At 50.0% G+C, this 23602-nt stretch overlaps 2 protein-coding genes across 2 annotated transcripts; one reads left to right on the top strand and one right to left on the bottom strand.

Annotated features, from left to right (window-relative positions):
- Nucleotides 1–314: 314 nt before the first annotated feature.
- LOC114694535 lies at nt 315–7106 on the bottom strand. The gene is made up of 3 exons (XM_037206083.1): nt 6563–7106; nt 1791–1853; nt 315–602 (listed from the first exon to the last, which is right to left on the bottom strand). The coding sequence occupies exons 1-3, from the start codon at nt 6742–6744 to the stop codon at nt 461–463; spliced, it is 387 nt and encodes a 128-aa protein (XP_037061978.1). The 5' UTR covers nt 6745–7106; the 3' UTR covers nt 315–460.
- A 1508-nt stretch (nt 7107–8614) lies between these two features.
- Irx5 (iroquois homeobox 5) lies at nt 8615–12311 on the top strand. The gene is made up of 3 exons (XM_028871504.2): nt 8615–9320; nt 10398–10803; nt 10955–12311. Exons 1-3 carry the CDS (start codon nt 9075–9077, stop codon nt 11755–11757), a joined length of 1455 nt encoding a protein of 484 aa, XP_028727337.1. The 5' UTR covers nt 8615–9074; the 3' UTR covers nt 11758–12311.
- The last annotated feature ends 11291 nt before the right edge of the window (nt 12312–23602 follow it).

Here is a 23602-nt window from a genome sequence, read left to right on the forward strand (position 1 = left end):
GCATTAGTAAATTTCCGTTGTGAACAGTTTTACCTGCCCCTTTCACAGCTCGAAATTAATCAAGGCTGCTTTCCCATGTCCTGATGGTAGGAAGTTAGCCTATGACTTGAACTGTGCTCTCTAAAACACTTGTGCTTTTTACTTAAAAAAAAATTATAGAAAAACAAATTTTGGAATTAACAAATAAGACACATGGATTCCAGAATATTCTACAATTCTATCCCTATAACAATGACAAAAATAGAATTATATAAGTCAAGATCATAATTTCATGACCTAAAAAATTGGCAGAAAGGTCTCGGATGCCCAAAGGTTGAATTGTACATTTTCCTTCTATTAAATATATTTCAACTTTGTAATGTTGTAGTGTTCTAAATGACCAGTGAGACCTAGTCAGCTTAAAAACATGCCGTACTCTAAACAAAAGCTGTACCATCAACTGCTGTATTAAAAGCAAGAGTCATAACCCAACCATGCCAGGTGGGAAGTCGGTCATGGTCACGATGCTGAATCGCTGCGCCAATGCAAACTGCGTTCCAAGTGAGCACTCTGCTCTCAGCATTTTCTGCCTACATTGTAATGGTTCCCCAGCTGCTGACACCCTGCGAGAAGACATGGGGAAAGGCATTTGAGAATAATATTCCTCCCTCTGCTCCAGGGCTACCCCAACATCACTGAACTTCCAGACTACCCGGAGTCTTTTCTGAAGGTTTGTGATTGTAAATGTGCTCTAGTACCTTTAATGGAAGAAATCAATTTGAGCTACCACATTTCTTACCATTTTCCTAATTATATAATTACCATGAAGCCCTTTACTGTTTTATTAATGTCCCTTACTAGATATAGGTCAGGGGCTAGAAATTTGTGATGACAGGGAAAATGTTGCCTTTCTTAAAAAGAAAAACAAACAGATATAAATACTATTAAACGATTGAGGTCTGTGTCAACATTCCCAGACAAAGTAATTGCTCTCCTGAATGGCCTGATTTATAACTGAACCTTCTTGGTCAACGTGGTAACACAGGGCCAGATGACGGAGCCTCTCCTGAAGATATAGTTGGAGCCCAATGTTGTTTTTCAGGAATCTTAGATTTCAGTGCCAGCAGCAGGTTTGAAGACAAAAATGCACATGGGTAAATTATCAGAGATGCCATCCAGAATGTAGCGAGCCTTCTAGTCTGCATGAGCCCCTGCAACAGCTGCCGAGTACACAGTAGCCAACCTAGTATAGTGGGAAGGGAAAAGCCTGGCCAGGGTTTCTGAAAGCCAACAGAGCTCGGGCTAGAACCAGGCAAAGAAACCATGGCCCACTATCTCTAGTCAGCCTCTCACTGGGTCTCTGCATCCCAGGGACAACCTGCAAGTGTGTCCCTGTGCTGGGCTGGTGGTGGTGGTGGGGTTGCTGGTGGTCAGCCACCATGGAGAACACAGCCCTAGGTAAATGCACCAAAGGATTAGGAGGTAAATGAGGACAGTTGGACAACAGGCTGAGCTCATGTCAACCCCAAACTGAAATGTCATCTGCTAGAGCTGTGGAGAACGCCATCGCAGATCTAATTCGCAGAAAGAGGCTATTTTAAGGGTGCTGAGTAGGCCGAAATGCTATTTCTCAGCTCTCTAAACACAGCCTGTGGCCCTGGGAGAAGCAGGCTCAGAAAGTTAGCAGAGAAAAACAGGATGGTCCCCATAGCTCAAAATGAAAGAAACTGTGGTCCATTGGACAGAGTTGTCATGTATGATAAAGGTTCAGGGCTGCAGAGAAAAGTGCTCTTAACAATAGATAGTATTACCTCCCTGTCTTCCGAATCACCTTCTTCCACGGGCAGTCAGGAGCTCCATTACCAACTGCGATTCTTAAGAAGAAAACGGCCACAGTTAGCTTCATCTCTCCTACCACTTCCTTCCTTCATGGAATTACAATTTAATTACTGATACCTCAATTGATTTTATTCGTGGATGATGCATTTCTTAAAAAGCACACTCCTTAGCTATCTCCACTAAAGAACATTTAGTACAACCTTCTCAATTAATCAGCCATAACCCATTACTTCAAAAAGGATGGCTCTTGATATTTTCAAGAGTGCCCCCCACTGCAAATATTTCATATAAGATGGAGATTTCCAATGCATTTGAATACCTTTAATGAAACTTGAGTCGTGATAGTAAATCCAGCTCACAAAAGATATGAAACTTGATAAACCTGAATGCTTAAATATTTCATTCATATGTATCTGCCCCAATATTTATGCTTAGGAGAATAAAAAAACAAAAACAAACCTCAATCCTCTTATGTTTAAATTCAACAACTCTATCATGGCTTAAATCAGAACAGACCCCTAAGCTTAAAGGTAAACAAAGAGGAATCCTATTTGTGCCTGCCTACCATTTTCTTTACATTTGTGCTGAGCTTCTAGCTTGCTGTAATGCTTTAGCCTGAGTTTCCATAGTTCTGATCAGTATGCGGAACACACGTCTATTATTTACAAACAATTAAATAGTATTTCACATTACAGCAAGAGCACGCTAATGCCTACGACAATTCATAGAGAAGCATTCGTTCTAGCAAAGGCTAGACTAACTAGACTGCCTTCAGTAAAATTATCTTATGGGTGCGGGGTCAGCCACCAACTTTATTGATAATAAATGTTGTAATTTACTAAGTCCAGTTCCTTGCTCTATTCCTTAGACAGCACAAATATTCTGCAAAGTAATTCTTTCTCAAAGTCTTTCTTCTTCACCTATACCCAGAGCCCTGTTTTTAATAACAATGACAGGTTTTGCATACACCTATATATTTTCTATAATTAAGAGCTTGATACCAATGGCTGAAGAAAGTGCTAAATTTATTCTTAAAAGAACCAGATCATAAAAATAATTCCAAAATGTGATTTGTTGTAACTATTATCTCCTTTAAATAGTAATTTAATTCTATTAAATATCACAACCTTGGTCTTGATTTTATTTGTAAAAACATGTTTACAAATCTTACTATCCAATGATACAATTCAAATAAATTATTCAATGAAAATCCAAAAAAATGATAGACATTCCACAAATTGACAATTTTTAAATTTACCAAATTCCTGTTTAGTGCACTAACAGAATTCTAATAATCAAAGATCTCAAGTGGCATTCGCCCACCATACACACTTAACATCTATTACTAACATGTATACTTTGCTGACGCCATGTTGGTGCTATTTGGGAGCATCACATACAGGCACACCCAAAGCATGCAGGTAAGTCTTGGTAAGTGCAAGAACACATTTCAGTCCATATGTGAAATAACACCATATTTTGGAAGTGAATTTAACTTAAATATCCAAATATATTATAGAAACATTGTACTTGTCACCTGTACAGGAAATAGAAAAGACTCTGTGTAAGAGAACACAGAATACTAGCAATACTTTGGGGATATTAGATATGAACGTCTAATCCAATTTTCTCCAAGGTATCACTCCATATTATGGTAAATAAACAAATAAGAGCTGTATCAAGGTGTGGAATATCATTAGCCTGAGAAGAGGCTGGAAAACGGATTATACAAATGACAACTGCAGGAGAAAATGATATTCTCCTTTCCTGAACAAACGTTAAGTGCATCCTTGCTAATAAAGACTTACACTCAAACTATGTTACAATATACTGGTTTTCAATTTTGAATCATCTAAGTTGATTTGCAAGCTAAATTGCTGCTGAGGTGTACTAGAGCTATGAAAACACAGCCAATTTATACAGAAATAAGTCATCAGTGTTGCACTTCCGAGGAGAGCTGTGAAAGCAAACTAGTCATTACAGAACAAGGAAAAAAATCACCCCTAGGTTTTACATGTTCATAGAGATGTGTCAGCTGCTGTTCTGTTAAGAAAAACTATTCTCTACCCAAACGATATTAAAAAAAGAGGCTAATGCATTGTAGAAACTGAAGAGGAATAGATGAAGAGAGACATGCTACCACTCAAAGCAGGTGGTGCTATTTCAGAATTAAAATGTTCCAACTATGGCACTGTGCTCATAATCTATTTTAAACAACCCATTCAATTCACAAAGGATTACATGATTTCATTCATTTCCAGCTCATCAACTAAAGAACATTTTAATCTTTCCTAAGATTTCTAGAACATATAAACATTCATAATTGTATTATTAATTAATGGATAATTCATTTGTATTAATATTCCATATCTTTTAACACTATATATTTAATTTTAAAATAACACATGCATAACAGCATAAAAGATAGGGACTGTAGCTGCCAGAGAAAAACATTCAATGGAGGGTCTGGGGGAATAATAAAGCAATTATCTCAAAATTAACGCTCTTGTTTCAGTTTCAGCAAACAAATCTAAGTAAGTCTTCCTTTGATTCTAGTTCCCCATGTAATTCTAACCAGCTAATTATCCTTGAAGTCAAGAATGAGCCATGACTCTACACCTGGCCCTTCCCATCATATGCCCACGGTCCCCTCCACTTTCATTTCCTCTTTCTACCCTGAGGTTTAATATTGAAGGAAAGCACGGCCACATCTTACACAAATGCTGATTGACAGCCAGCTTCCAGGAAATGTTGAGCTACAAAGAGGAGGGGAATTTTAATGTAGCACTTACATTCAAGGGTACGAGGTGCAGGGTAAGCCAAGGGCAAGTGGCCGCCAGCATCCCCCATGTCATTGTTTTCACACTGAGGGATCCTAGCTAAGGATGGTGATACTATTTTAACCATTACCCAGGTCATAAATTGGATTCTAAACTAATACTGTATCATCATTTGCTCACCAGTTAAAATATATAATATAGTATTTTGGAAGGAGTAAAAGTTTCCCTCTATTTCTACAAATGAAAACGCTGTTCCATAATCATTGTAGCTATGTACTTGCTGATATGAAAACAGAATTGTTTTAGATCATGAAGGCACTTGGGGAGACTGTTTCCTTCCCCAAACCTTAAAAGGCATACATTTCTCATCTATTACCTTTTCCTTAGATCCCTTTTCCTTGCACACTGAACGTGTCTTCCTCAACAGACTGGTTTTGACCACTAATGAATGTCTGCCTAACAATACAGCCCTCTAGTTTATGCTTCGCTTTCGAAATTAGAAGCCATTATTCCACAAAGACAGAGTACAAAGAGAGCCGACACAAGGTATTGCCAAAAAGCCACAAGTAGTATTAGAACATGCCAGAACACTTAACATTCAACTATCATTCCTCTCTAAAACTTCTGTTGCCAAACTGCTCACAAAACCTGGAGGCTCAAAGACAGGTTTCCAGTGCAATTAAATTCTCCAGAAGCAAAACTGTACAAAATTATGCCCCCTTCGTATGTCTCCATTTACAGACAACATTTTCTCTGGATCTTAATTAAGATAACGATGCACACCTGTGTCAACATTCTCCAGCAAGACAGCCTTATCAATCATAATCCTTTAAGTACACTCGAAAACAGCAAAGCGATATGACAGAAGCAATCTGTTGCCATTCCTGATGCCGGTGTTGTGTCTCTGCCACAAGAAAGATGAGATCTTTAAAATCCAGCAGATCTGCTTTTCTAAGTCTTTAAAGTTTTAACTGTAAACAGCGATTACACTAAATAAACAGGCGTCCCCTCCTTTGTACTTGATAGAAACAATGACAACTCTACTTGTCCAAAACTTGAAGAGCAAGCTCCGTGCCACATCTTGGCAGAGCAATCGGAGGTCTTATTGTAAAGCTCTGTGTTTTAAGAGCTAGGCACAACTGGATCCGTGCAGACATGACAAACCAATAAATCCTTGGCAAGTTTTAAAATGAAGCTTAACAAGGCTACATTAAAAACAACCAGAGTAGCCTACCCCGAGTACAACATGTTTAGAAATATAAGAATGCAGCAGTCAGGGAAATAAAAAGTCTTGGTGACTTAACACGAGGGAAGATAGGTTCCTACCTCTGCTCGTGGAAAGTGAGCTTCAGCAACAAGAGAGCCAGAACTACAGCTAACAAGTGAGCAAGTCCCCAAATGGAAAAGCTGATGAACGGGAAGGAAAAGGGGTGTGTGTGTGTGTGTGTGTGTGTGTGTGTGTGTATGTTGGGGAGGGTGTCCATCCTCCCCCAGTATTAAGATAAAAAGTTAAAACGTTATGTTTACTAAGTGAGAATACAAATGCTTTCTTATAAACAGGGAGAAAGGCCGCCAGATGCTATCTGAATTCCGTCTGCCAGCTAATGATCAGCCTTAGCCTTCCCTCACTTATTAACACAATTCTGTATCTGCCACAGGCGGCTGAGGCCAGCCGAGCAGCAGAGCCATCAATGTGCAAATAAAGCAGAAAATAGAGACATCCTTAAGAAATGAGCCTTAAATTTGATGTAGAACGGAGGTGACAACCACGGAAACAGAACCATAAATTCTAAATGTTTCAATATCTTGCAGGATTCTTTCTAGTCCTTCACACCCAAAAGAAGACAGTAGTAGAAAAAATAGGGTGGGGAACAAGATGGGGAGGGGGAACAGAAACAGCCAAGACGCAGGATTATGTAATGAGGATGTCTGCGTGACAGACTCGGGCTCTCGGTGGCACAAACCTCCTTGGCTCGCTTTCAGAAGTCGTCGTCCTGGACGAGAGCCGAGACACTGATTCGGGGGGACACGCGTGGGCCCGAGGGACACGCCCACGCGCGCCTGCCTGCACGCGGACTGAAGCACCCGCATGGCATGTCCCAGGCTCTGGCGGCCCACGCGCGGGGCCCGGCCGCGTCCACGCCATCGGCTTGGTGCGCGGCTCTGCGCGGGCCGCGGACGCTCCCTCGTGGCAGGCCTCGCCGACCGTTAGCCGGGCTGAGCGGGCGGAGCCGGGGGCGGTGCGGTCGCGGGAGGCGGGGATCCTCGCGTCGGGGCGGGGACACTCCCTGCAGACACTCGAGCCTACCCGGAACCCGGAACGGTCAGCCCGAGAAGCCGTCTCAGGCCGTCGCGCGCTCCCCGGGGCTCCGGCCCCGCGCGCCGCTCCGTCTGGCTCACAACCGCCCGCCTCAGCGGCGGACAGCTTCTGGTCTCCATGACAATACGCAGCCGAAGCCACGCCCAACCACGCCCCCTCGGCGCCGGGACTCCGAAGGAAGCGCCTGCGTCATCCAGAGGTGGGTCTAATGGAGGCCGGCGCCCAATCAGAGGCGAAGGCTGTGTAAGGGGAGGGCGGGGAGGGCCGAGAGGTTCTCGGAGAATGTAGTCCGCAGGGGTCCAAGCTCTTGGGGGCGGAACCTGTAGCCCGAGTGCCGGGCGAGGGGCAGCCTGCGCGCGTGCGTGAAGGCGCGCGGCAGAGCTGGTCCCTGTGTGGTCAGGGTGGGGTTTGTGTGTGCTGTGGCCCCCCAGCTCAGCAAACTGTGTGTCAAAATCATTGAGCGAAACTTTGTGTGTAGTTATGCTCTAGCCTGCGCGCTGCCGGGTTGTGAAAGGCCACAAAATGCTTGGGTTGTGCGCTCTGCCGGCCGCGGTCCTGGTTCACCAGCGCCCCTGTCTGTCCCTGAGCTCCAGTGCGTTTGTAATTTGCGGCGGCGGGAGGTGGAGACCAGGGGTGAGGGTCTGTTTTGCCTTCTCACTGTGTTGCCGTGTGTGTGTGTGTGGGGGGGAGGGCACAAGAGGTCTGCCTGTGACTCAGTGTTATGTGTTTGCCTGGCCAGCGCCTCGCTGAACAAACAGCGGTTGGGTTGGACCCTGTTCTGCCCAGTGTTTGCAGTGGAACTGGGGCGGGTGCGAGCGACTGGGAAAGCGACTTAGTGGAACAAAAGGGAAGAGATCCCACACCCTCCGTCACAACAGACCTGGCAGGGCGAGCTGCCTGTAGCTAGCCATGAGAAGCAGGCAGCGCTGCGTGGGATGGCAATGGGGTCGGGGGCGACTGGGGGACCTACTCGGGTGTAAATGCTTCTCCGCCTGGCACGTCTTGCCCACTGTCTCCTTGGTTCAGAAAAAAGCCACACCCCCATCCGGAGCCCCCCGAGTCTCCTCTTTCGCCTCCTCTAGCCGCCTGGCAAGGGTTGGTGGAAGGAAGGCCCAGCCGGGGTCCTTCAGCCTAGGCCTGGCTCTTGCCCACCTGCTGCTGCGGCTGGCACAGAGAGGCGGTCATCCTGGCCTCCCTGTGCCCTGGGCGCGGGCATCCATTGGCTCTCCCTGGGACCTAAATTCCAGGTCTCTAGCTCAACCTAGAGACCTCCGGCAGGAGGGAGAAGCCGCTGTTGAGCGAGTGACGAACCACCTCCGAAGCCAGCTTTCCCGAGAACAAGACATCCGCCAACTTCGCTGTTTGCACTGGCGAGGAGGACGCTGAGCGTTCACCCAAGCACAGCCCGCTGCCTCTTTCCCTTTGTGTTCCCGAGCGGCCCGACACACGACCAGGGCTAGTCGTGCGTCGAGATTGCCGCTCCGCCCAGAGTTAGCAGAAGAGAGGAAAGTTGGAAGCGATCGGCGCGCTTGGGATGTGATTGTCATCCTGGGGCCGGCGCTCGAGAGTCTGAGAAAGAGAAGAGAGGAAGAGTCGGGGAGGGAGGAGGGGGAGGCCGGGCAGAGGAGGAGAGGGGGGCGGCGGAGGAGAGGCGGGCGCTAGGGAGGGGCGAGGGGAGCGCCAGTGAGCGGGAGAGGAGCCGGGGAGGAACAGGGAGAGGGCGAGGCGCGCCTGGCGGCCGGGTTGGCTGCGGCCGCCCAGAGGCTCCTGCCAGTCCCCCCACCGACTACACCCCGGGAAGGAGGAGCTTCGCGCGCGCACAAGGCGTCAGAATCCTCAATTTCCAACTTAGCATCTTGGCAGGACCTTTGCAAAGCCAAAAGCAGAGCCCCCCGGTGCAAAGAGCGAGGGGGGGTGGGGGGAGAGAAAGCCTAGCCCGGGCAAGCGGGGCGCGCAGAGGAGCGGGCGCGGCGGTCGCAGCCGGAGGCGCGCGGGAAGCCAACCAGGAGGCGCCGCGGGCCGGAGCCCGGGAGCCGGGGCTCGAAGAGCTGCGGCCGGGGCAACCAGAGGCCAGGTGCCCGCTCGCTCGCCCTCGCAGGGCGCCGCCCGGCTCGTTGGCCGCCGCGGCGCGGCGCGCCCCATGCCCGTGTGTGGCCATGTCCTACCCGCAGGGCTACTTGTACCAGCCGTCCGCCTCGCTGGCGCTCTACTCGTGCCCCGCATACAGCACCAGCGTCATTTCGGGGCCCCGCACGGATGAGCTCGGCCGCTCGTCTTCGGGCTCCGCATTCTCGCCCTACGCTGGCTCCACTGCCTTCACGGCTCCCTCTCCGGGCTACAACTCGCACCTCCAGTACGGCGCCGACCCCGCGGCTGCAGCCGCCGCCGCCTTCTCGTACGTGGTGAGTGAGCTGGGTCCGCGGCGGGCGGGCAGCGGGGGCCAGGCCTGCAGACCCGGGCTGCGGGAGACATGGGCCTAGGCGCCACCTCGTCCGCTCAGCTTCGCGGCCCTTGCAAACTTGAGCAATTGTCTTGCTCGCCTTCATCCGAGCCTTGGGCTCCCGGAGTAGCTCCGGCAAGAGCCGCGTCTCGCTCCCTGGGATTGCCGATCTGAAGAAGGGAAGGGTTTAGGGGGGATTGGTCCTCACTATTAAAGAGCAACATTTATTTGACTCAAAGCTCTGGGCTAACCCTCAAATTTCTTTTTGTTTTTTTTCTTTTTGTTTTGCCATTTTGGAAAAGTAGTTCAAAAGAAGCAGAACCGAATTCTGAACAGTAGTAGCGTGCAAAATCTATGTAAATGTGTTTGGCCTCGCCTTTAATTAATCCTCCAAAATGTTGCAAATCCGTAATCCTATCTTCGCAATCCGATTTACAAGTATTAAATTCTGAAATGTCCAGTGAGCTGCGGTGTATCCGGGTTTTTTCGGCCGGGTGTGCTTTCTGGAAAAGCGCAACGGTTTCGGTTAGGGATAGCATTTTTGTACCGTCGGTGAGCAGACTAAAGCTCGGCTTGTCCTTAGAGTTTCTTTGAGGATTAAAGAAAGAGCCTTGACTTCCCTTATTGTACCCCCTTGCGCCCAACATGCGGCCGTCCTGGTGTAGAGCTCCGAGGCTGCTCAGGCCTCTAAGTGAACCGTGGGCCCTGCGGTAGAGGCCAGATCTGAGTAAGCCCTGGGCACCGACGTTTCCCAGCAGATGAGGGCCTCCAAGGTGGTTTGCCAAGCCCTGAACAGCCTCAGGGATCCTGAAGGACCAGATTTAGAAATTGGGGGGCCCACTGCCTCCTGAGGAGGGGGAGAGAGTCACTCTTGTGTTTGAATCAGCCAGCTCTGTCTGCCTCAGGGGAAGCTGGAGTGCGGGCCGCGCTGGCATGCAGACCCAGGACAGAGGGAAAGTAGGTTTCAACCTTTGGGGTGGCGGTGAAACCCACATCCCTCCACCACTCACCTAATCTCTGCCTACCCCCCCCCCCGCAGGGCTCTCCCTACGACCACACTCCCGGTATGGCGGGTTCCTTGGGGTATCACCCTTACGCGGCCCCTCTGGGCTCCTACCCTTACGGGGACCCCGCGTACCGGAAGAACGCCACTCGGGACGCCACCGCCACGCTCAAGGCCTGGCTCAACGAGCACCGCAAGAACCCGTACCCCACCAAAGGCGAGAAGATCATGCTGGCCATCATCACCAAGATGACCCTCACCCAGGTGTCCACCTGGTTCGCCAACGCGCGCCGGCGCCTCAAGAAAGAGAACAAGATGACGTGGACGCCACGGAACCGCAGCGAAGACGAGGAGGAGGAGGAGAACATTGATCTGGAGAAGAATGACGAGGACGAGCCCCAGAAGCCCGAGGACAAGGGCGACCTCGAGGGCCCCGAAGCAGGTTGGTGGATACGGGAAAGGGTGTGTTGAGCGGGACTTTAAAGGCAAAGGGGGCCTGGAGGGGGCGCGCACGGGTCCCTGCTTCTGCAGGCAGGAACCGGGGCCCCGCCGCGTGGCCTCCACGCCTCTGACAGCCTGGGTTTCACCCACAGGAGGAGCAGAACAGAAGGTTGCTGCGGGCTGCGAAAGGCTGCAGGGGCCGCCCAGCCCCGCCGGCAAGGAGACGGAAGGCAGCCTCAGCGACTCGGATTTTAAGGAGTCGCCCTCCGAGGGCCGCCACGATGAGCTGCCCAGGCCCCCGCGTGCGGGCGGGCCGTCCCCAGCCGGGCCCGCAACCGCGCGTCTGGCGGAGGACGCTGGTCCTCACTACCCCGCGGGCGCGCCGGCGCCTGGCCTGCACCCATCGGCCGGAGAGCTAACCCCTGGCCCGGGCGGGCCCTCAGTCATCCACTCGCCACCTCCACCTCCGCCGCCGCCCCCGGCCGTGCTCGCCAAGCCCAAACTGTGGTCTCTGGCAGAGATAGCCACTTCCTCGGACAAGGTCAAGGACGGGAGCGGAGGGAGCGAGGGCTCTCCGTGCCCACCGTGCCCCGGGCCCGTGGGCGGGCAAACCCTTGGAGGCAGCCGCGCGTCTCCTGCCCCAGCGCCCGCGCGCTCGCCCTCGGCGCAGTGTCCTTTTCCGGGCGGGACGGTACTGTCCCGGCCGCTCTACTACACCGCGCCCTTCTATCCTGGCTACACGAACTATGGCTCCTTCGGACACCTTCACGGCCACCCAGGGCCGGGCCCAGGCCCCACAGCGGGTCCTGGCTCTCATTTCAATGGATTAAACCAGACGGTGTTGAATCGAGCGGACGTTTTGGCTAAAGACCCGAAAATGTTGCGAAGCCAGTCCCAGCTAGACCTGTGCAAAGACACTCCCTATGAATTGAAGAAAGGTATGTCCGACATTTAACTCGGGTGCGGTACTCCCGGACTTTCCTAATTTATTAAAACCATGGCCTTGGCAGTTATTTTTCCATCACCGAGAGAGAAAGAGAAAGAAAAAATAAACTACCCCTCTTATTCAGAAGTTTATAGTTTATGGAGGTGGATGACATAAAAATGTATACATCTCCACACTCGAAAAAATTGTTTTAGCCAACTGAAAAGAAAAAAAAAACTTAAGAGGATTTGTATTAAATCTTATTCTGTATATTTAATGTAGCATTTTTGTATTTAAATTGATAATTCAGTATCTTTGAAGTAAATTATGAAATCAAGACACCTGTACAGGCATTTAATGTTTTTTGTAATATAAATATATACATTTGTGTTCCCCCAAACTGTTTCATAGTTTAAAAATACAAGTTTAATTTAATTTTTTACACCTATTGATTTTTTCTGGGTATGAGCTAAAGTATTATTACAGAAAGGAAACAGGTTATACTCTTAGATTTAAAAAGTAAAAGAAACTGCAGTGGTCTTTGTAAAATGCAAAATATTTAATTAAAGGAGATTTTAACATAATCAGAGCCACTCATTACTTCTCAGAAGCCTCAATAAATTGTCACTTGCCTTGGTCAAAAGGTGCAACTGTAACTTTTTTCAAAGTGGGGAGTGAAAGGTGTCCACAGACTCTCAGTGTGCCCGGGGGAACCCTGGTTAGGCCACAAGCCCGGGGAAGCGGCCCAGTCTGGGAACACAGATTTGGATCGCCGTAGCGGGCTGCTTGAGGGGGAGTGCATCCTCGAGGAGGAGCGAGAAGAGAGCCCCAAGTGTGTGCCAGAAGGGAGAAAAGATGGCAAACCAAGGCAGAGACGCGCACCACTCGAGAGCCATCGCTTAACCTAATTACTTCCAATCAGTGTCGTGTTTTATGCAAAGCAATCAGCTGGTGAACTTTGCTAATGAGTTCGATTTTATGCCGGATTTAGCCCTTATTACTATTTCAAAGGTGCTGTTCGCTAATGCGGGCAAGGAGCGTTAGGGGATGCCAAATGGGAAGGCTTCCCCAAGTCACAGTCTCCTCTACCCCTTCAAAATTGGGCATTGATCTCTTCTTTGGATTTGATTAAATCAGTGACTGTTCCGTCCGCGACCGTGAGGGTGGCCTGCGGCCTTTGGATGCAGGCGCAGCCTCCCGGCAGGGACCACAAACCCGCAACTCGACGGTTCCCCCCTTTCACAGGTAGGTGTCACACTTGTCCTGAATTTCGAGCCTGCTTTTTGCAGCGCCTGAGATGGGAGCATGGGCCGAAGAGGGGTGGGAGGCGGAGGGAGCGTCACAGTCACCAGCGGCAGTGAACAGAGCCCCAAAGGGAGTCGGAGGCCCCTCCCCCCATGGGCTCCTTTTTGGATAAGTGGCTTCAAAAGCTCCAGGCCATTTGCGTAGATAAAGAGGCCATTGTGGACTTGATGAGGCTTGTCATCGCTTTAGCACTTTTCCCAGCTCAGATTGCTACAAAAGTGTTTTTGAGGGTTTATTTTTCTCGTTTTAGTCCGCTTTATTTCAGCCCAGTGAAAACTTGTGATTCATCTCGGTACCAAATGAGCAAGGGACAGCACCCCAGCGCCACCATCCTCCAACCCCGGGGTTCTGTCTTAGTTACCCCGTCTCCATTTTGCACCTGAGATGTGGAGTCGCCAACCCTTTTACTTCGTGGAATTTTTTCTGTGGCGTTGGGGACGTGGGATTGGGGGAAGGCTACGCTACAGCAAAAACATACCCCAGCGAGGGGAATTAATTTGATTGAGTGTAGGGATAGAACGTGTTTGCACACAACGGCAGAATAATTAGACTAAAGCAGAACAGACATATTTGCATTTCTCCTCCATTAGTTTTGCCTACTCGGGTTTTAAAAGCACACCCCAAACTTTTATCCTGTTGTAGCTTTTACTAGTTTTTTTCCCCCCAAACCTGCAACAGGACTCATTTCGCTTATCCGAATTGAAACAAGTTTGAAAGCTGCATTAGCCAGAGGCTTTAAGCAGCAGTGATGAAAAAAAAAAAAATCGAAGTTCAAAACAGAAAATTTTCACAGGGAAAATGGTTATAAAGCTAGTAGTGTGAACAATTAAACAAGCATACATGTAACGATCGTATTTTATTTTGTCCCTTTAATTATAAATGATTTTTAAAAAACAATTGCATTCCAGAGATGACTTGCCCTGCCCCCTCCCCTTCACGCCCCCTCTCCCCAGCCTAGTTCACAATCGGCTCCCCCCACCGCCATGCTTATGCAACCCCAGGAGTCATCTTCTTTTCTGAAAAGTCTGAAGAATAGGCAGTTCGCTTTTCTTAAGGGAAAGTTTAAAGACCACGTCAACGCGGCGGGGTTTTGGAAGCACTGCTCCTAAACTCTGCCCAACGAATTTTAAAAGAAAATTACAGGCCCCCTTGTGTTCCTGGGAATATGCAAATGACGTGGCCGGTCCTCCGGGTCCTGCGGGCGAAGGCTGGATCTCCAGCCACATACCCGCCGGGCTGCCTGGGAACGGGAACCGCGCCCGCCCGCCGTGAAGCGCGCGCCCTTTCTCCGCATCCAGGGGCTGCAGGCGGAGGCTCAGGGCTGGGGCAACACAAGCACCCAGCCTGGCCAGCTGTTGCCTGAGTCGCTGTGCCCTGCGTGCATCTCTCCTGAGTTTGGCGTCTGCAGTATGTGGTTTTCTTTGCGTACTTCGACTACTGTACACACTCCTAAGGAAGCCCAGGGTTTTCTTTCTTGCAGAACTAGATTTCGGTGATCAGTGGTTTCTCTGGTTTCTAGAGATTTTCTAATTTGGAGGTAGCCCGCCGGACAGGTCCGAGGTTGGGACATGTAGACAGTAACACCTGCGTTTAATCCCAGTAGTTGTGTGTCCCGTGACCCCGAACCTCCATTTTGACTCCCCTGAAGAGGTCTAGGAGGCGATGCATCTTAGAGGCATGGGCACGAGGTGCTCCTTGTCAGTGCTGGGGTCAGGGTTTGTTTGCAGGCTTGGATCCGGACACGAAAGACAGTGCGTAAAACCTTTAAAATGCCTCAGAGCTGAGTTGTGCTGGTGTCAACCACCTGCGCCTGGCTAGGTCAGTTTTGGACACCCCTCACCCCCACCCCCTAGCCTTAGTTTGCCACTTAGGGGCTAAAAGGAGCGGAATCCCTAGCGGCTCATGGAGGTCTCTGCAGTCAGTCTCCTGAGGCAGGGTTCCTTCCCTTATCCCTTTGTACAGACCCAATCAGTTTAAGGGATTTAATAGTCAAAGAAGAAATAGCCTGGTGAAATCTCCAGGGCGAATGCCAGGGCCTTGAGAGGTGGCAAAGGATGGGGGAGCCCTGCTCCCAGAAGTCGGATGTTAGGACCTGGGGAAAGCGGTTCCCAGTCGGGTGAAGAGCTTTTGCGAGGCCTTTTACGTTGTAAACACCTTCGGACCCACTCGTTGCCATTTACCACCCAAATCTTGGGGCCGAAAGCAACGCGGGGAAGGAGGGTCGTGCGTGTGGCTTGGGTCCAAGGCAGGTCTTCCAGCTCACCTGTCCCCCACAACTAGCCTGCTACGCAGGTGAAAGCCGGGGGTGCAGGTCAATTCAAAGGGCCCAAAGTGAAAGGAACAAAATTGAACTCTCCAGAAGAGCCCGGGGCTTGCAGGTTAGGAAGGGCGCCGCCTACTGGTCCCCGGAGCCACGGGGTTCGCAGTGAGAAGAAGCTGGCCAGGCCACAATTCGCGGCCCTGCCCTGGCTCTGCACTTCAGCTGGACGACCTCAAGCTGCTTCCAAGTTGCCTAGGCCCTGGACTCTACGACCTAGTTAGCACAGGGAAGTTGGGTAGCAGGCCCTGATTAAATCAGCTTTAACTCTACGGATTCACGCCCTAGCTAACTCGCTGTTTCAAAAGTCAGGCAGCGGGGAGTTGAGAAGTGTAGGACCCAAGTAGCCTGCAGGTAGGGGATTAAACGCGACTATGATCGTGGTCTGCTTCGTTTCACGTGTACCCCATTTCTGTTGATCCTTCCACGCTCTCGCGCCAGGAATCCCACACAGTCTTGTTTAATTTGTGGTTTGCCATTTCGGGAGGAGCCTACCAGGCCACTAACCTGGCAACACCGTTTTGGCCCGTGAGTGGGCATTACAAAATAAGGGGTGGATTATTTCCCCTTCAGTTTGCTTCGAACCCCCTCTTTTTAACAGTGCCTTTAATGGCGCCTGAGTGGCAAAGCTTGCAGTGCTCACCACGGCTAGCACGTAAGGGGCAGAAGTGCCATGGGGTGGATGAATTGAGGAGAGTACTGCGTGCGTGCCTTCGCACTGGCTCTAAGCGTTCCTTGCCTCTGGGCCATTGAACTGGACAGAAATCGGACCCGAATGGGACCTTGTCGTGCGCCCTTTTCGCTAGCCAAAGCTTTGGCAAGGTCCCTAGGCCCAATCTGCATGTCTGCTTCTGTGGCCAGGTTAGACCCGTTCTCCTTTTCGTTTTCACTATAAATACAAACCTGAGCCACCGACAGTGGGCAGACGGGGATTGTGGCCTAACAGGAGAACGCCTTCGGGGCAGGTCTGCAACTCTGTCCTGCCTGCCCCACGGGGCTTCTCCTGGTCTTCCGCCTCTCTTGGGCTGCAGTCCCCAACCCTGGGTTCCCCAAGGCTGCTAGCCCAGCAGCGCTGGTTTCTGACGCCGGAACGAGTCCCGCGCGCCCAGACGTCACTTTCCCAGTGAAATCTGCTTTTATTTGCTCCGAGCAAACCCCAGGCTCTCAGCGCTCCCGCCTGATGGATGCAAATGTAAATGTGCACTTATTTAATTGGATCAGGCCCCAAGATAAAAGAGATAAACGGCTCCCCGTTTGCTAACTTATTTTCCGAGGCATGCAGCGCCGCGTGGAGGGGAAGCTAATGAAGGCGCAGCGCGTTGCTCAGCTCTGCAGCTCTTCGCAGCGGTGGTGCACAGACAGGCCCGCGCTGCGAGGCCTGCCCACCTCGTCGCCCTCCTTTATGGAGGCCCTCCAAGCCTGGTGGTGTTCCCCCTGGGACCCTCTGTGCAGCCTGGCTGGGAAGATGAGAAGGCCAGAGGCTGTTGTCTCTTTTGCAAATACCGGGTCGTTCTCCACCTCGGCTTGTTCCCGCTCTGCTTTCTCGTACAAACACCAGAGCTTGGGGCACAGCAGCTAGTACATTAGGCAGAAATCCCCTTTTTTCCCAAGGCACCTCTTCCACCTTAGGTAAGGGTGCAGAGAGAAAGACGCCGGGGTGTGGACGCGGGCGGGTGGAGAGCAGACTAGGACTCTCCTGCCTTCAGGGTCAGGTGGAGCGGTCTTCATCACGGAAGGACCCCTTTTCTGTCCCTACAGGGCCTTCTTTTGGAGCCTGAATTTGCTTTCAGAATCGCCTGGAATCCCTGGATTAACTCCTCCCCCCAACCCCAAATACGGTATGCACTCAATACACGACACAATAATTTCAAGGTGTCTTAGAGTCCGGACAACTATTTGGAGGGAAAGGACTGCCTGACTCCTTTTTTCCTTGAGACAGCAGTTTAGACCTTTAGAGCCAGGAGATCCTTCTGTGCTTCTCAAATTGGGCTTCTGGTTTCTTGGAAAAGTTTCTCTTCAGTTCAGAAAGATAAGGGTTGATGAGAGCGAGAGCGAGTGTAAAGGAGAAGAGAGGGGCGCCCTGGGCGGAGACGCTCTCCCAGTAGACCCGGCTTCAAAGCTGGGCTTCGAGGGGCTGGGCTGGGCAGCACGGATGTCGCTTACACGCTGGGTCCCAACGAGCTGATGGATGGGCTTGTCAGGAGAGCTGTGTGTGCGGAGCATTTACCTCGCTAAACTGAAATTACTGTCTTTTCAGGGGCTAATTTGTGTAACTCCCATGGAGGGGCCTGGAGGGGGTTTGATGAGGCATAAAATGATGATTAATGAATTTATTGGCCGCTGCTCATCAAACAAGGGCTCAGAGCTTGCGTACACATCCGGAGCCTGGCGGCGGCGCTCAACCCAGCTGGGATTCAGCCTCCGGGTTCCAGCGCCTACAAGGGTTTTCCCACGTGCCCAGCCTTGGATGCATTGCTTCGCTTTCACCCAGGATGCTTCCTGTGGGCGGTCCTGGACCCCAGATTCAGAAGTGGGAATGGAATCCCGAGGTTCTGGAAGAGGAGAGCGGGTTCTAGCTGGCCGCCATCGCCCCCTGCAGGCAGGATGCTCAAGCCTGGGACAGGGCTCTGGGACTGAAGAAAGAGGACACAGGTCCGCAGAAGCCTCCGGGATTCCTAGGTGACTGGGGAGCTTGAGATAACTTGGAGCTGTGAGCATGGGCTGTGTTCCGGATATATCATAGCTATTGGGTGGCTGCTTCGGCAGGGATGGCTCAAAGCTGTCCTCCTAAGTGCTCTTGTGCAGTTTCAATACCCAGTCTGAACCTGATATTGTCAGCTGTGAAAAGGGACCGAAACACCCCCGACCCCGGGGGGGTTGCATGGCACATGCACGGTGCATGGCACATAGTGCCCTTCAGCATAGCTATTAAGGTATGCTCTCCTAGAGACTCAGGTTCCCTGCAGACACAAGCTCAGGCTTAGGATGAGAGGCAGGATCCTGCCTGCATAGCTTCCCCTGGCCAGTAGCACCGGCAGGAGCTTAAAGGGAATATTTGGGGGAGCCTAGAAAGGCAGTCAGACCTACCAATGATCTGCTGGGCTGACCAGGGAAAACCAAGGAACTGCCTATGTCCCCTTCGCTGAGGCTGTTTCCCGAGATTCCTGCATCCTTGACCGGGATTTTTGAATACATCTACAAGGACCTTTGGGCTACTCCCTTTGGTCTCAATCAAGAATCTGCAGCCTCTAAGGCTTCTAAGTTTATCTCGGATTCTTTTCTCGGAATTCAATGTCTTCACCACCTTGCTTGTGCCCATTCACACCGTCTGTCCCAGACTCCCAATCAATTCCACCCTTGCTTCCAAGACATCCACCCTCTTGAAAGAGAAGGCAGGAAAGACCCTGGCATTGACCCCTCCAGGATCTTGTTAAGGTGGTCTCTTTGTTGATGCAGATCTACTTCAACACATCTGTCCTGCTAACTGAGGATCTTTGTGGGCTAAAGATGCAGCCTGAGTAAAGCAAAGCTCGACCCTCCTTGTGCTTTTACTTCAGAGGGCCAGACAGTAGCTCAACAAGTGAGCCACGAAGACTTCACGCAGTATCTGTGTGGTGAGCGTTACAGGGCAAATGAAGAGGGTACGGAGTGGGTTCTTGCAGTGAGGGAGCCCAGTGAGCGCCTTTGGAGTGGTCATGTGACAGGGAACCCAAAGATGCTAGGGAGCCTGCCAAGCAGGCACTTGGGGACAGAAGAGTTCTAAGCCCCAAAACAGGAAACACAAACCTTCTGAGGTTTAAAGGAGACCTTTGTGGGAGAAGGCCAGGGGCCAAGCCAGGGGTAATTTACATGGGGCCTTGTAGGTCCTATGAGATCTTTGGGGTTGGTGATGATAGACAGATGATGTGGTGGATTCTGAGTATCTAACTCATATTTAGGAGCTTCCCAATGTGTGAAATGAGCTTCTGGGTGGACAGTTAGAGACAGACACACAGACACGAGGCCAGCAGAGAATCCCGAGGGAAGAATACACCTAAGACCAGTGTCATAGCTATAGCCAGGGAGAAAGTAACATCTCCTCCCCCAGGAAGCAAAGAAATTTCCTTTTTCAGATAGAAGAAAGCCAGAGATTTTTGGATATGACACCCAAGCTGTTGGAGCAAATTCATGGATGTGTTGGCAAGCCTCTGACAAAAGTACTCAAATGCCCAGGGTAAGATGCCTGTGTCCATGGATGATTCCAAAACAGACACGTCTTCTCCCAAAGCCACAGATGTTAGCATGTTGTGATCAGAGCTACTCTTTTGTTCATGGCCCCCCTTCAGCTCCCAGGAAGCTGAGGTTTGGGAGAAGAGAATGGCTTGTCCCAATCTCATGAAGTAAGGTCATAGGCAGAGGCAAATCCCAAATCCAGGTCTCCTAACTCCTGGCTTGAGTTCTGCCCTGCCTATGTTAAGTTCTTGAGGATATCTGTATTTTAACAGAGAACTCTCAGAAACAAAATGCCTTAACAGAGAGGAATGAATTTATAATGGTGGAATCTCAGACACTGTGACAGGCTGTCAAGGGAGATATTTTTAGGCTGGGCCTGGAAACATCTTAGCCTTCCTCAAACGCTGCTGGCGGAGGATTGCTTCCTCACCACTTCGTGTGTGAAGTACAGATGAGGGAAAAACCGGAATGAGCCATCTCTCCCGGAGACTCAACAACAAGGAGGGACCGTGGCTGTTTCCCTGCCAAGTCGTTGTCTGCCCTGGGTAATTGCTACCTGATAGGATACGCTCATTTCTCCAGTCTGAAGTACCTTCTGTCTGCCTACGATTTTCTCACATAGCAGAAGCAAAAATTAATATTCCTTTGCCCATCATCCCACAGAGTGAATCCCACCAAACAAAGGTTTGGACTGGGCAGGCTGTGAGTCACCGGTCTTTCTGACATTCACTCTGCATTCTCATTTTGATATCTCGGCTTGACTGCCTTTTCTCATAGCCTTCCTTGACTTCTGTGGTGTGTGTGTGTGTGTGTGTGTGTGTGTATGGTCACCAGCTTGGGGATTTGTTTTATTCTGTAAATTATCAGTTCTTTGTTCCCCCAGTGGAACCCACAGGCCCTTAGGAACAATATCTCAACGTCTTTCAAGTAGATTCAGGCATCTATTGGCCCCAGATTCTAAATTTCTTCACGGTTCCAAAATGTTCCAGACACCTTCCCAGCTAACAGGCTTTGACATCAGACTCGTCACCCAGTTGTCCCTAAGACTTTTCTTTTTAGATCCAGACCACAAGAATTCTTGCTGTTTGTTTTGTTTGTCCTGTATTTGTATTGAGTATCTAAATCCAGACCCTGTGGTGGTGGGGGGCTCTTTCCAAACACTCATGTGTGCAGTGGCAGACGCTGGCAGCTGAGGACCAATGTGTGGATCCCATGAGTTGACTCATGGCTGCTCAGAGAAAAGGGCTCATTGGAATAACTACCACCTCTTTGCTCTCATGAAGAGTGCGGCAGGTAATTCATAGACTGGCTTTATTTTGGCAAATGGAGTTATTTTTCCTCTCTATAGTCTTTCTTCTTTTCTTTCTAAGGATTTATTTTACTTGGAGGTTTGCAGAGATACAGTCCACCAGGGAGGGGAAGGTATGGCCCCGGGAGTGGCACCAGGCTGTGGCGGTAGGGCCGTGGGGCTGCTTGTTCACACCAGCCAAGATCAGGAAGCAGAGGGAGATGGATGCTGATGCTCAGTTCACTCGCTCCCTTCCCCCCTTCTATTTGATCCTTCTAATTCCCCCCCTTTTCAATTTGGCAAAGGTACAGGTGGGAAGGAAAGCCATCTGGGAAAGTTCTGCTTGGTTCAAGGATAGCCCTTCCTTGGCTCAAGGCTCTTCAAAGCTGATTGTAGCTCCACCTTCCAGATCTAAGTCAAGACCCGCTCTCTGTTGGGACTGGTGTTTATATTCTCATTTTCTTCAAATTTTGTATCATGTACTAATTTTGAGAGAAATGTCTTTATGGCCACTGTGATAGGTGCAGACCACAATGACAGAAAGAGAGTCTGGATGAACTTGCTCCCTCCCTGGACTTTAAGGAAGCCAGCATCTTTCAGGGGCTCTGACAGTTCCTACTGCTTCTGCTTTGAATGCTGGCCTCAAAGTTATGTAGGTATCTGTAGATGTAACCAACCATCTTATTAAATAAGAAACACAGAACCAATGCAAAGAAGAAAGCCAAGAGGTCAGAGCTAAGAGCTAAAACCTTACCCTTCCTCCTGCGGTGGTCCTACCTCTCCGAATCAGAGCTACTTCCTGTGTTAAAGTCTTTATATAGAGTTTCTATTCTGCCTTCTCATTGGTTATAAACCCAACCACATGACCGCCTCGTCACTGCCTGTCTGTATAGACCTCCAGGTCTTCTATGGTTGGTATTGAGATTAAAGGCATGTGTATCCAATACTGGCTGTATCCCTGAACACACAGAGACTTACCTAGCTCTGCCTACCAAGTGCTGGGATTACAAGTGTACACCACCACCACCTGGCTTTCCTATGGCTTGCTAATAGCTCTGACCCCCGGGCAACTTTATTTATTAACATACAAATAACATTTTAATACAAATAAAATATCACCATAGGTATCTTTTGGGAATACATGAAATTATTCTCTCTCTCTCTCTCTCTCTCTCTCTCTCTCTCTCTCTCTCTCTGTGTGTGTGTGTGTGTGTGTGTGTGTATGTTCTCTTTTCTTTCAGCTTCAGGCAGGGCTGTCTCCGTTATTCAAGCTGATCTGGAACTCCTGGGTTCAAAATCCTCCTGCCTCTGCCTCCTGAAGAGCTGGGACTTCAGGCCTGCCACTGTTCCAGCCTACTGGGCATGTTGATACCACACGTTGGGAAATAGTACCAGCTTCTTTTACAGGTGTGGAAACTGAGGACTTGAGAGGTGAAGATTCTTACTGACACCTCACAGCCAGTGGGTGGCAGAGCCTCACGGCCTGCTGCTTCTGAGGACTTGTCACCTCTCTGAAGACTCTTCCTTCCTTCCTTCCTTCCTTCCTTCCTTCCTTCCTTCCTTCCTTCCTTCCTTCCTTCCTCCCTCCTCCCTCCCTCCCTCCCTCCCTCCCTCCCTCCTCCCTCCCTCCCTCCCTCCTTCCTTCCTTCCTTCCTTCCTTCCTTCCTTCCTTCCTTCTTTCCTTTCTTCCTTCCTTCTTTCCTTTTTTGTTTTCCTTTTGTTTCCTTTCTTTTTTAAACTTTTTTTTCAGTTTCTTTTTAATGTGTATGAATGTTTTGTTTGCATCCCTGTCTGTGCACCACTCATATTCCTTGGCCCCTGGAGGCCAGAAAAGGGCTTTAGATCCTCTGGAAGTGGAGTTACAGTTGTGAGGCATCATGTGAGTGCAGAGAATTATACCTGGGTCCTCTGGAAGAGCTCTTATCCGGGGAGTCATCTCGCCAGCCCCTGGGAGTACTCCCAAGCTCATCCCAGGATAAGCTTCTGGGGATCCAGGACCAGACAGAAGAACTTAGGACCTGCTTATGAGGAGCTTGAGGCCCTCCTACTCTTTCAGCTTCTGATGTCATTCTGTTCTGTTGTCTGGAACCTTCAGAGGCGGAAAGGCCCTGGCCTAGTTTGCCTTTTACAGCAAAGGGTGGAAGGAGGACAGGAGCTAGATCTCCACCTCGGAGCAAAACATGTGGTAGCAGTGGGGTTGTTGGTTCTGGGGACCCCAGGGTGGCTCCAAATGGATAGCTGCCATCTCCTTTCAAGAGGGTCTGCCTGCCATGCTACCTATATGTAACTGCTCACAAGGGAGGCAACCACTGCAGTGACAAGGGGACCTTTCTTAGTGTGGTGACTTGAATAAAAATGTCCCCCATAGGACCATAAAGAGTGGCACTATTAGGAGGTGTGGCCTTGTTAGAGGAAGTGTGTCACTGGGGGCGGGCTTTGAGCTCTCAGATGCTCGAGCCACACCCAGTGTGGCATTCACTTCCCGCTGCCTGAGTATCCAGATATAGAACTCTCAGCCACCTCTCCAGCATCATGTCTGCCTGCATGATGCCACTTCCCACCATGATGATAATGGACTAAACCTCTGAACTGTAAGCCAGCCCCAATTAAATGTTTTCCTTTATAAGAGTTGCTGTGGTCATGGTGTCTCTTCACAGCAATAAAACCCTAACTGAGACAATTAGTGTTCCCAAGTGAAGGACATTGGATACCAAACTGTGATGTCACTTAAGTCAATGTCTTTACCCCTGCCC

Source organism: Peromyscus leucopus, chromosome 5 (genome assembly GCF_004664715.2).
Source record: "Peromyscus leucopus breed LL Stock chromosome 5, UCI_PerLeu_2.1, whole genome shotgun sequence".
Taxonomy (NCBI): domain Eukaryota; kingdom Metazoa; phylum Chordata; class Mammalia; order Rodentia; family Cricetidae; genus Peromyscus; species Peromyscus leucopus.

Coding starts and splice junctions, on each gene's coding strand:
- LOC114694535 (XM_037206083.1), bottom strand. CDS start 6,744: ATGGCGTGGACGCGGCCGGGCCCCGCGCGTGGGCCGCCAGAGCCTGGG. Junction 1,854..6,562: donor TCTGAAAGCGAGCCAAGGAG/GTTTGTGCCACC, acceptor TTTCTTCTTAAG/AATCGCAGTTGGTAATGGAG. Junction 603..1,790: donor GTGATTCGGAAGACAGGGAG/GTAATACTATCT, acceptor GTCTTCTCGCAG/GGTGTCAGCAGCTGGGGAAC.
- Irx5 (XM_028871504.2), top strand. CDS start 9,075: ATGTCCTACCCGCAGGGCTACTTGTACCAGCCGTCCGCCTCGCTGGCG. Junction 9,321..10,397: donor CCGCCGCCTTCTCGTACGTG/GTGAGTGAGCTG, acceptor CCCCCCCCGCAG/GGCTCTCCCTACGACCACAC. Junction 10,804..10,954: donor CCTCGAGGGCCCCGAAGCAG/GTTGGTGGATAC, acceptor TTTCACCCACAG/GAGGAGCAGAACAGAAGGTT.